This window comes from Danio rerio, chromosome 6, assembly GCF_052040795.2.
Source record: "Danio rerio strain M-AB ecotype USA chromosome 6, GRCz13ab, whole genome shotgun sequence".
NCBI classification, from domain to species: Eukaryota; Metazoa; Chordata; class Actinopteri; order Cypriniformes; family Danionidae; genus Danio; species Danio rerio.
Window position 1 is genome coordinate 35,139,751 of NC_141026.1, and position 14,006 is coordinate 35,153,756.

The 14,006-nt window shown below is 33.3% G+C and overlaps 1 protein-coding gene across 2 annotated transcripts in view; it reads left to right on the plus strand.

Moving 5' to 3' along the window:
• The first annotated feature begins 10,922 nt into the window (after nucleotides 1-10,922).
• Nucleotides 10,923-14,006, plus strand: part of ghrhrb (growth hormone releasing hormone receptor b) — a 79,693-nt gene continuing 76,609 nt past the window's right edge. For both annotated transcript variants that reach the window (XM_087257580.1, XM_087257581.1), the window contains exon 1: nucleotides 10,923-11,258. In XM_087257580.1, coding sequence (XP_087113706.1) covers nucleotides 11,175-11,258 — 84 coding nt within the window. In that variant the 5' untranslated portion in view covers nucleotides 10,923-11,174. The remainder of the gene's footprint in view (nucleotides 11,259-14,006) is intronic.

Consider the following 14,006-nt stretch of genomic DNA (forward strand, 5'->3'; position numbering starts at 1 on the left):
GTAGACGGAACTGAACAAGGTCTGGGTAATCATCAACAAGCAAAATAACTGAATTTTGACAGTGAACTGCACTGAACTTTTACATTTCATTCTAAGCATACAGTGTCCGCAGATTAATAACCGTATGTAACTGTTTTTGCTGAAATTATTGTTTCATTAAAATCATTGGGGGTCGGTTGACGCAGGGCCCCCTGGTCCATCCGCTACACCACTGTGTATATTAACTCTGGTTGGAGGCATGCAGCCTCATGTCTTAGTGTCCCACCTGTGAGGATGTACAGCCGAAGAATCCTTTTGTATGAGAAACTTATTTCTTTCGCTATCATTCACATCTGCAGCTGATGCCAGGACAGCAGAAGCTGTTCCTACTTCCTCAACGTCACTTTTGAGCTAGTATTTGAATGATTCTCTAGCATAATATCTAAAGTGATAACAAAACAGGTGATTTTGCTGACATTTTAAGATAATAAAAATAAACAGCATGAAATGGCATCAGTCTTCAGAGATATCTCCCAATATTTCTCTGCTGCAATCTGGATATCATGATAATTAACCCCGAAAAAAGCAGTGCAATCACTACCAGATTGCTGTTGTGTTTGAGATAAGGAAAAATGCTAAACACATGCGGGCATTTCTTCTTTCTTTCTTTCTTTCTTTCTTTCTTTCTTTCTTTCTTTCTTTCTTTCTTTCTTTCTTTCTTTCTTTCTTTCTTTCTTTCTTTCTACTGGACTAGTCTGCAATAATGAAAATAGGAGACTCATCGGAAACAAACGGATGGTCAACCAAAGAGTAACTCAGAGTTATACAAAGAGTGCCCAACAAAAAATACATACATTCCTATTATGTGAGTCCCATCTCACACTCAACACACTACAATTACTATAAATACTGCACTTCAACATACAAAAGAGAGAGATCGACTTACAAAGTCACTTACCAGTTTTTACAATAGTTTGATCAGCTGTAGTTAAAAAATACGTAGGAATTTTCCTCCTCTAATGGATTATTATGCAGTCTCTGTCACCATCTTGTGGATGGCGCTGCATAGTTGCAATCTAAACAACTCATTTTTGCCCCAAAAAAGCTTTAAATGTACATTATGTTGTCTAACAGCTGCAATTTTGTCAAACTGTAATGATTTGCTGTCACCCTATGTGGCCACAGTAATACAGAAGGGTGAGGAGGCTGTATGAGCGCTGTTGTAGCAGAATAAAGCACAGCTATCAGTTAATCAGATTTGAGAACCAGACAGAACTGTTGTATAAATGTCTCTATGTCATGTGATATGTCATGTGTGATAAGTTGTAGTCAAGCATTCTTTTACTGTCGAAACTTAGTAATTGGAGTTTATTGGTTAAAACAGAAATATTTTTGTTACAAAAACACATTGTTCCAATTCAAAAGACATGCAATTACCCCCTGGTGTCTTATGGGTTGGTTTTACAATGCATAAATCCATTTAAAGAATCAAAATAAAAGACACTCTCCAACACCATTATGCAGTATAGTAGAGCAAGGATAAAATGTAAAAGTACAGACTACAGTACTCTGACTGTGTTTATTCTGACAAAGAAAAAGTCAGATACACTGAGGATGACTTGAGGGCAACAAATAATGTCATATTTTTATATCCTCATATTTTTGTGCAATATTCCAAGTGAAGGATCCATTCGAAACCTTGGCTGACCTGCCTATCTGAAATTTTAATTAATTTGATTATCAACTCTGAGATGTTTGTCATCTTGTACAGTAAACAACATCTGTGCCTGGTCCACCATACCACATGTAAAATATTCATTGTTTCTCATACCATATATACAAGAGTACTGCAAGCCTATTGTGCAAAATTAAATGTATATTAAATTTTAAAAGCTACTTAAAAGTTGTAATAATAATCACAACAATAATATATATTAATAATAACAATAATAAAAAAACAGAAAACTTTCATGTATAAACTTGTTGTGGATGACTTCTCTTCACCTGATAAAGGAAAAAGCCAATGACAGCTAATCAGGATCCAACCAGCTTAAAAAGCAGCTAGAATTTAATGTGACAGATGACAGAACAGCAGTGTGCATTTTTGATCAACTGAATGCTATTATATGTTGGTGGGGAAACTAATATAGCTATCCTTTTACAGTAGTTATCACTCTTAGTGGGACAGTTAAACACAGCCTTAAAGATTTTTTTACCCAGGCCATTTTCCACCTGGATCACCTTTAAATGACCACCTATGCACTTTGCACTTATTTTTTCTATCTTTTTAAAATGCTATTGTTTTTTATTAATGTTCTTATTTTTGTATTTATGTCTGCACTATGTTTGTACTTTTTGTACTGTCTGTTCTGGAAGGTCCTATTACTGAGACAAATTCTGTGTGACACTTGGCAATAAAGAATGAAGCCAGATCAGTCTCAAAACTAACATATGGAAAAATCAAACTCATACATGCAAACACAAATCACATACTTAAAATCCAATTCATAATTCAAAACACAATTCATGAATACACAAATTTAATTCGTAAATTCAAAACATGATTTGGGAATTTACAAGATTATAAATATTTTCCCCGATTAATTGGATGTGCGCATTTATAAATTTTATTTTGAATTTACAAATTGTGTTTTGAATTTATTAATTGGATTTGCGTACTTATTTAAAAACAGTTTTTTGTGTATTTATGAATTGTGTTTTGAGTTTACGATTTGAATTTTTGTATTTATGAATTCTTTTTAATTTACCAATTAGATTTGTGTATTAAATTGCGTAAATTGCATTTACGATTTAAATTTTATAAATGTGAATGGTGTATGAATTTTATTTTGTAAATATATTATTTTTGAGACTGATCTGACTATAATATGGTTCTTTCTGATTCTGGAGAGTTTTTCACAAACGTTCAGCACAATCATGTTCTTAAAGCTTCATACAATTAAAGTTAAATTGTGTATGGATATTATTTTTTAAATATATTCATTTTTGAAACTGATCTAACTCCATAGTAAGGTTCTTTCTGATTCTAAAGAGTTCATTCACTCAAAAATTCAGCACAATCATGTTCTTGAAGCTTCAGACAATTAAAGTTGAATTGTGTATGAATTTTATTTCTTAAATATATTATTTTTGAGACTGATCTGACCACATAATATGGTTCTTTCTGATTCCAAAGAGTTAATTCACACAAAAGTTCAGCACAATCATGTTCTTGAAGCTTCATAGATTAAAGTTGAATAGTGTGTGAATTTTATTTTGTAAATACATGTATATTATTTGTAAGACTAATCTGGCTCCATAATATGGTTCTTTGTGATTCTAAAGAGTTAATTCACTCAAATGTTCAGCACAATCTTGTTCTTTAAGCTTCATAGAATTAAAGTTAAATTGTGTATGAATTTTATTTTGTAATAAATATTTTTTTTGGTAATGTAATAAATCCATAATATGGTTCTTTCTGGTTCTGATTCTAAAGAGTTAATTCACACAAAAGTTCAGCATAATCATGTTCTTGAAGCTTTGTACAAATAAAGTTGAACCACTGAAATGTCATGGAATGTTCTAAAAAAAAATTAGGTTACTTTTCTAGATGTTTCAGGACCATTTTCGTCTGTAATGAAAGAACTCTCTTCTTCCAAAATATCATCATTTCTGTTCTAAAGATGAATGAAGGTAAAAAAAATGGTAATGATTAATAACATAAATTTTATTTTAACCCACACAGTAATAAAAAAATGTGCTGGTAATTTTCTCTCTGGCAAGATGTAGAAAATAAATACTAATACTAGAAAAATACTGAAATACTATTTTCTAATACAACGATAAAGAGGATTTTTAGCTGTAACTCTAGTCTTAAATGATTCAGAAAATGCTGATGATATAACTGCAATTTGACAGTCAAAATGGCAAGAAAAAAGTAATATGTGTGGCTCCCGAGGATAGATTAAGGTCTTATGAAATGAAGCAGATAATGATCCCACTGTTTTCTGCCCCATTAAGAATGCAAGCATAATCTTATTTTTCATATAGGTTCATAACATTAATAATAAGCACAAGTATAATTTTGTCAAACAATATACATGTCCTGTACATTGTAAACAAACATCATCAGGTCAAGTGTTATTTTGCACTGTCATTAAAGGGCTCAGAGCTGTTTACAGAGGCTGCTGATTAAAGATAATCAATAAATAAACTGAACAGACCAATCATTTCAGCTTCTAAGCCTTTATTGTATCAACAGGTAATGTACTGATTTTGTTTTGTCTTTTTTTTTTTACTTGAGAACTTCACATTTTAAGAAAACTAAAAAACTAGTTTAGCTAATAATCTGTGATCTTCTTCTGAAGAAAAAAGCAACTACATCTAGCCAGAGGGTGAACTTAGGCTGAACTTGCCCTTCATGTAAACCATTTTAGTGTCTATCTATCCAGCAATATAATTAAAGCATATACTGTACAGCTTAAACTGTAGTTTGGCTCCAGATTAAGAAAAGGATCCAAAAAAAGAAAAGAAATACTGTATATTTATAATGAATTATAGACTGCTAGACTATAATTAAAGCAAGTGGAATTCACTCTTTTTGAATGTAATTTATGTTAATTAAATGTTACCTTTGTTCAACTTTAGTGTATTATGTTTTGTTATTTAAAGGAATAATTCACTTAAGAATGGTGAACTTATTTTCTCAATCATTTCAAAATCAATTTTATTTACCCCTGAAATATCTGTTTTGGGTTTATTTCCTGTAAGTTCGTCATTACCATGTTATCAAACTAAAATGATTGATGTGTCTTGTTATAGGTATACATTTGATAGCACTCTGTTGGAAGAATATAGAAAGTCCATACACTGACTACTGGTCAAAAAGTTTGACACATTGCATTGTACTGGAAAGAACTACCGACAGTATAAAGGGAAAACTAAAGGAGAACCATAAAATTTGGGATCTGTTTATACAGTTTCTGGAACAAAACCAAACATTGGCACAAGCAACAAATACCTCTCACTTTACTGATTGATTGATTGATTGATTGATTATTGGCATTAATGTGCTGCGTTAACGTAAGATTCTTATCACACAATAAAAAATATCACTGTTAATCTATTCTTAAAGTTGGTTTCCGAGCTGGGACTATTCTCTGCAAGCTATGGTGACTTTCTCCTTGATATTTTAGCATGGATGTATACCTGACCGGTGAGCCATCTGACAAAAAAAGTGCGCTTCTGAATCAAATCAGCAGGATGCCTGACTTTAACTGTAGTTCAGCAGTTTCACTTTAATTCACGAACATTTCATTCATGCCGCCATAACAAACTTGGGTATTAGACACAAATAAGGAGTAAGGACTGGTGAGAGTGTTATGAAATTCAATAACGCACTTCAAATGCAAAGATGCAAATGTGTGTGTGTGTGTGTGTTTGTGTGTGTGTGCGGTCCTTTACTGACAGATGCGTGTGTGGACCTTGTCGGAAAATATGGCGAAAAGTCCTACATGATGGTAGTTTAATTTCGTTGTTTACTTCAATAAGTACTCTACGTCCTAATTCAATTTCTGTTTAATTCAGTTGTGACTTTAATCAGATTAAGGTCATCAAAAATCACTGTTTTGAACTTATGTAGGCCTACAGCTCAAAAATCATGTTTAACTGAATAAACAGTTGAACATCTTAATCTAGAATAAAAAAAAAATTATCCATGCCCATCCATAATATACAGTATATATATATATATATATATATATAATGGTGAACTTTCTTTGAACCCAATCTTGAAACTCTAAAGAATGTTGGAAAAAGCCAATCATCATGAAAAAAGTTAAATGAACAACTTTTACTCTTAAATTGTTTCTACATTGCACAATTAGTTCCAAAAAGAATGAAGAAACACATTAATGGAATGGCTTAAAAAGTGCGTTCTTGTTGTTAAAGATTATAAGTACATTTTAAAGGGAAAAGACAATTGCCGTCATTCTGCTACTTTCTAAAGAATTGTCAAAATTATTTCTGAACAAAAAGGCTTTCTTAATTTTTAATGTAAATGTCAAAATGTATAAATTAAAAGGCTGTTGATCCAAAAGTCTCTTTTCTTTGTCTGTAGTAGTGTATAATACATTAGAACAAATCTAAGATCCAAAAAAAATAAAAGCAAGTTTCTTTACTGCTCTGCATTTTTAAAAATCAGTCAGAATACTGTTTTGAGCTTTTGTGGAATCATTTGATGAATGAGAAAGAGTGTTTCTCTTGTTGCAATTTAGCGAGCAGTAAGAGAAAAGCAGACAAGTATTATTATGCTTTCATTTTTTCATTAAAAAATCTTAAAATTGGATCTGTCCATCAGTTGCAGAATTGTAAAATGTATCAGAAGGCACAGAACAGAATTGTTTACCACCCAGTCTTATTGGTCAGTATGTTTAAATCAGGTTTCTTTTCAGGACAGCTGTCATGGAAATGAATGTTTATGACAATCTGTCCTTAAAACCAATTCTATTTCCATTTCTTTCCCTCAGCATGACAAGGCAGCTGCAAAGCAATAAGGGGTCTGCCGTTCAGCTAAGAAAACATTTTCTTTAACTGGGGAAAAAGAAACATCAAATGCATATGCAAATTGTTATTTTCCTTAGGGACAACCCAAGCAACACAGATGTTCAATTGTGACCGTAAATTTACTTCTAAATAAGCACGGCGGCTAATTAAACAGACAATAGCTCAGATCATTCAATTGAAGGCTCAATTGAGGACACTGAATAGAACTAACTGAAAAGAAGTATCATTTGGGTGCTGATGAAATATAAAAACAATAGGGACCATCATTAGGAATAAATCTGTGAGAGGCATGCATGATTTATGACAATGTGATATTATATAATTAACTGACCAATTACTGAGATGAGGTGAAGGACTCTTTCATCTTTCTTGTTTCACCTCACGTTACACATCACCACAGCTTTTGTAACAGAAGTGTGCTCTCATTGGCTCAGTCATGAATTTGAGCTTGATCCAGACCCTGCAGTGCAAAAGCTTGAATGCACAAAAAGCTTTCGATCTTTTGACCCGGGGAATGTCAGTGGGCAGTTTTCTAAAATTCAGCAGATATACAAAGAGGCAGTGTTTTTTTTTATATAAGCTTTGGTTCTGCGGTACATCTGATGCCTGGTGTCTGCACTGTAATAACAGATCCATGAACAGAATAGATTTCTTTTTAGGATTCATACAGGTCTCACAGCAAAACATTTCTTCTTCCTGACCGCCAAATGTACTCTGCTTGTACTCTGCTTTACAAACATCTAGTGTTGTGCTGCACTAAATATTAGCCAACATGTTATCCGCTTAATGCTTTTTTAAAAACTCTATCTATAGTGTTGCATTAAGAAAATAAATCAGTTTGTATTATTAATTTAACCATCTAGTTTCAAACTTTAACAATGGAGTCTAAAAGCCTAACTTTCTCCTCCACATAATTAAAGCCATGCCTTTACTTAATTGAGTGCAGGAAGTCTCCAACTTTCTAAATTTATTTATTTTTAGGTAAGACTTTAACACGAACACGATGAGAGCATGCAAACCACACACAGAAATGCCAACAGACCCAGCCGAGGCTCGAACCAGCAACCTTCTTGCTGTGAGACAATCGTGCTACTCACTATGCCATCATGTCACCTTAGCAAAGTGGGGAATGTTAACTATTCATGCTAAAAATATAAAGTCAGAAATTCAAGTCAAATAAATGTCTTACTATTTTCTTTATGCTATGTCACAATGATGAACTTTTGTTATTTTTATCCTGTCTCATTCAATTCGACCTAGTTTCTTTTGTTCTGTTTCCCTCCACTAATTTGTTACTACGACTACTCATTTAATTAACCCTGTGTTCTTTTACTGTCAATCATCCTTCTAGTATACTTTCCTTGTTGGCTTTGTTTTGGCTGGTTATCTGTCGTTCATGGTGTGTTGTGCCACATGTTGCTGTTAAGATTTCTTAAGAGCTATGAGTGTTCATGAATCATTAAAAACTTTTGTTTTGTTTGTGCATTTCTTAGAGCAGCTACTTGTGAAAGTACACTGCTTAAAGGAGATCCCATAATAATCTAAAATAGCTTTATAGAAATAACAAAAGTATGATATTGCTGTATATAACTAAGTGTTTTAGGCTGATTTAATTATAAATATCTATAGATATATACATATATAGAAAGTTTCTCAAAAATAGAAAGCAAAAATTATATTAATTGATACTGACCATCTGGCATCATGACAAAAATATGTGAGTGGGTGGGCGGGTTAACCAGTGCTTTTGAAAACACTATTGGTTGGAAAGAAGAAGGGTGGGTCAGTCGATTAGTCAGTCAGTCAGTTATTCTACAGTGGCCTCTGCTGGATTTACATAAAAAGAGTAGGCGCAAATGGCATTAGCAAGAAAATAATTAAGATCTCAAAAAGCACACACAGTGGCCTCTGGTGGATTCACGAAAACAAAAACAAAACAAAAAACCCTCCTGGGACATATTTGACGCTCTCCAGAAATTTATATAGAGATATGTATTCAGAATGAGCCTTGTTTTCAGAATGAGAGTTGATTTTGTTGTATGTTTCAGAAAAAAAATCCACTAGAAGGCGCTGTCTACATTGTTGCGAATCTGAAATATGTTAGAGTACTATTTTTAATGTTTCAGACGTCCTTCTTGTACATGCCCATGAAAAGAGGGGGCATGTTGTATGGATCACCCATAGAACCACTGACCTAAACCCTTCCCTAAACCCAACCAATAGCGTTGAAGAAAAAAATTGAATTATAACCACATAGTTTTACCTTGATTTTACATTGCTTTTTCATCTTGTGAGGGGTCGTGCTTTACCGGACTCAAGCCCAAGAGCTCTGCATCACAAGTACAACACATTAAAAAGCGTGTTACCAAGCAAACTGACCATGCCAAAAAAGTTATCCAAATGGAGACAGACAGGTGAGATAAACGTATTTGATCACAAATTACAGTCATCAAATAGTTTTGTGTTATTTATTTGTTATTGTACAAAGAACTGCAGGAAAATAATATCCTTTATTTGTTTATAATAGAAATATCATAAGTGTGAAAGGGAATAAAAGTTGTTGCTGTCAAACTGCCACAACATAGAGAAATCGACTTAAAATTAGCTGGATTATCTTCTGCTGTGTGCTCAGCATAAGAATGTAACATGGATCAAAACATCTAAACTAAACAAGCACATTATGTCACAAGACGTGACCGTAAAATGAACAGAATCCTCTAGTATATCTATTTTTCTTTCTCACAATCATTATGTTGCCCATTAAAGTACCACATAAATGTCAGAAACGTGCCTTCTTGCAGCAGATCTTCATTTGTGTGTGATGAAAGAATTGCGTGTGCTGTTTTCTTCCTTTACACATTTTATAAGTTCCTCAAGAGTTCCCAACCAATACCATTATAAAAAGGCTATACACATACAGCAGACTGCATTATTTTGGATGTTTACTAAATCTTTTTTTGGTTTGAAACGAGAAGTTCCAGAACTTCCAGTAGACTTCCATATCATAATATTTCAATTAAATCAAAACTGAAAAAAAACTGAAGCGTTTTTGTGAGGTGAATAAGAAACTGAACCTGAAAACTTGAGAAGTGTCTTGAAATATAACATCTGAACAATGTCTTTAGGTATGAAACCATAGTACAGTCACATTATTTTACAATGGGCCATTGTCAGTTATTGCTTACTCATCCCAAAGATTAAGGAATACAGGGCTGTTGAATGCTTGATTCTGATTGCCTGATGAACTATTATTTGTCATTAAATTCATTCATTCATTTTCCTTCGGCTTAGTGCCTTTATTCACCAGGAATCGACACAGTGGAATGAACCGCAAACTTTTCCAGCATAAGTTTTACACAGCGGATGTTCTTCCAGCTGCAACCCAGTATAGGAAAACATCCATACACACTTATTCACACACATACACTACAGCCAATTTAGTTTATTCAATTTACTTGTGTTTGGACTGTGGGGGATACCGGAGAAACAAGAAACCCACACAAACATGCAAACTCCACGCAGAAATGCCAACTCACCGAGCCAGGACTCAAACCAACGACCTTCTTGCTGTGAGGTGACATTGCTAACCGCCCAATACACTAAATAATTTGAGATATTTCGCAGCCTATACTTACTTACTTACTCCCAGAGTCATTTATATTGAAGTTGATATTTAGCCGCACTACGTTGGTGTTTCGTAATATGCAATTTTTACGAGGTGGACCATTAACCCAACGCTCAACCCCCAACTTGGAGGACCAGTACATACACACATACATTGCAACAATTTAGCTTACCCAACTCACCTATAGTACATGTCTTTGGACTTGTGGGGGAAACTGGAGCATCCAGAGGAAACCCACGCAAACATGAGGAGAACATGCAAACTCCACACAGAAATGCCAACTGACCCAGCTGGGGCTCGAAGGAGCAACCTTCTTATTGTGTTTATTTGTCAATAAAATACTTTAAATTATTTGAAAATAAGTGAGGGTCACATTTGAAATATTCCTTTTCCCACACGTTGAAGCTGTTTGAATTAATACAACCAACATTATCACCAACAAAACGCAAGAGATTCAATTTTAAAGATTAATTTCATGAATTCTTGGTCACCTGACACCTGTAGTACTAATTAAAACTGACCTGAAAGGTGGTCTGCACGTGATGTCCTTTTCCCTCGATACATTTATGACTGGCTTTCAGGTAAAAGCCCTTTGTTTGTTTTTTCGTCAGACGGTTGAAAAGATGATGCAGCTCAATGACTGGAAATCTAAATCTATTTAATAAGTGAAGTCACTGGCAGTTTAATGAGCTTCTGCGTGAAGGGGAGGCGCGCTGTGCCTTCATTTCTCCACGCGCGCGCCACTCTTCCTCCCAGTGCGGCTCGGAACTCGCAGCGACGGGTAGTTTACGGTCTGTTATGAGCAAGAGACACTTGATTCAGTTACAGATTTTACGAGGTTCATAAGACATTATGTAGCACTGAGCATTTGCGCTGAACGGCTGCGCGCAGTATGGTTGGAGACGTCGAGACTTCTGGAAAACATCCAGAGATCTAACAGACTCCCGCGTTATTTGGTTAGACACTAACAAACTTCATTCCGTCCTATTATACCGGAGACTAAATTATGATTTTCTTCAGAACTTGGTCAACTGTGAGACTGGTCACCGTTTTATTAAGCTTGGGAATTCACAAGAGCACCTGGAAAGCAGTAAGTTGTCTACGTGATACTGTTTTATATATTTATATGAAATCTTGCAATATGTTGTTATTGTGTGTTATATGTGTGAGCTAAATACAAAAGGGTTGTTTCAAGCAGCAAAACAATCAAAGTTATATAGTTATTTAATATTTTCCGTATATCAGTTTCCGCTTTAATTTTTAAACGAATTTATATATTTTCTAAACCAATATTAACGACTTTAAGTATGTTTTTTATTCACAAATGACACACACTAAAAGTAATTTAATGCAGTTTAATTCTTCTACACAAATAATAATATTATTGAAGTAAAAGTGTTTTAATTATTTTCTATTCTTTGCCAATATTCTTGAAAACTCTTGCTAGGTTTTGCCTGTTTGTCAGCACTCAGCAAGAGAATTGAATTCATATGATTCATATGATACTATTATATATTATTGTAATAGTATCATATGATATTAAACTATATACGTATAATAAAATGTAGCACGATGATACAGTGCTCAGCATTAAGTACAGCCCATTTTGAAAATGTATATTTTTATCCATTTCTCAGTGAATAGAGCAAATGTATTTTGGTGCATTTAAACAAAACAGATTTATTAAGCTGATAAATTTTTTATGAAATAATATTTTAGTCAACAAACATATTTAGAAATTGAAATATAATACAATTAAATTAAAGCAAAATATTGTAAAAATAAAAAAATAAAACAATTACAACCTACAAATTTTCAACTACATTTTTCTTTTTTTCTCCTCTTTTTAAAATTTGTATTTATTATTTTTCTATAACATATACATTTGGGTGTACTAATATTTCGACCATTATTGTTACTTATTTTGTTAGAGAAGCTCCAGATTTGGCTTCAGTACTGACCAATCTAATGTATATGCTCAAATATAATATTGTAAAGCTTTAAAAAAAGAAAGAATTTAAAAGAAAGATTTTTGTTGTATATATATATATATATATATATATATATATATATATATATATATATATATATATATATATATATATATATATATATATACATACATATGTACATATGTATGTACTGTGTGTGGATCACATGCATGTCATGTTGAATGCTGACTGATGAAACATTTTACATTTTCATATTCTTCTCACAAAGGTTATTTGAAACATTATAATAGACACTTTCACTTTTGTACATTTGTTTTGATGCAGCTACCAAAAGGGGACACCTCTTCTTTTGAAATCAAAAGTCATTACAATTTGATCATACACTGACTGGACAGCAGGGACAGTTTTTGTCGTGTACTCTACAACAGACAAAACATCATTCCAAATGTCAGAAATGAAATCACAAATGTTAAAAGTGTTTTATTATGCTGCTGAAGTTGGATCTTGTTAGGCTAGTCGCGTAACATGTCCATTGACTCAATCATCCTCTCTTGTAGGTTCAAAGTAAGTCATGTTTTTCACTGTTTAGTCACCTTTTGTGAGTGCAAATATTCATAATTAATAATAGATCATAAATCATTCATGCATAACTATAAAAAACAGTTTAGGTTATGGAATAACATTTCAGACTACAGTAACATGCCTACTTTCTAAAGTATTCATTGGCAAATACTTACAATTGCCTCCACTTTCAGGCGAGATTTCCTTAAGAGGTATTTGCATGTTTATTTTAGAAGGCACCATGCTGCACCATTGATGTAGACAAAGTATAGTGTATGCTGTTTCAATGATGTGTCATACAAGTTAAAAGTGTTTCATAATGGCCCTGACATCAAAGTGTAATAACATTGGCCTCAAGATTCAGGTTCAGGTCTCACTTTGAGAGAGATTTGCATGTTTATTTTAAAAGTCAATGCACCACACCACTGAATTAGACAACGTGTGGCATATTCAGTCACAGTTAAATACATCTATAAAATACCGGTGGCTACAGATTTAGGTGAGATGTCTTTGAGGGAGAATGAATAGATATATACAACTGGTGCATTTCTTTTAAAAGGCATAATACTGAGCTAAACATGCAGATGTTGAAGTATAATCCATGCCGTTTGATTGCCACTACATTCCCTATGGATCGATTCAGTGCTATATTTAATGCGCTGCTTTGTCACAGAAGTTGATTTGATTAGCCGTGCTGACCTGAGATCCTGGCCTCCTTTTAATGATGTTTTGATGACCATTTCCAGTACAGGATCACTGACACATTTCAACTCAAGAGGCTAAATTAGGTTGCTGTCATGAAAATTAAGCATGCTATTTAAGTGACTTATTGTCACTTGTAGGCTTATGATGGTATATAATTTTTGTTGTTGCAATTAATAGCTTTTATAATGAAATTGAGCTGAGCTGCAATACATATTACTTTTCTGGTATGATAACCAAAAAATACTGAGTGTATTGTTTTATTGTATGTACGTGTTCAGAGTAAGCAAATGTTCCAACCAAATCAAAATCCAAAAGGATTATAATGCTCAAATTGGACTCTTTACAACGAATAATTTAACAATAATAAATTAATAATAGTCAATGCATTAAAATCAACAGTGAGAAAAGCCAGATATATTACAGTTGCTGTTGATATTTAATTATTACTGAAATGTATTTTTTGTTAACGGGCACCTATGACGAAAATCAACTTTTGTAAGCTGTTAGGACAGAACTATGTCTAGGTATAGTGTGTCAACTGTTATATTAAAGTGATATAAAGACAATAAGTCTCTTTTTTAATTGTAAAAATCGCTGGGTCAGTTGGCGTTTCTGAGTGG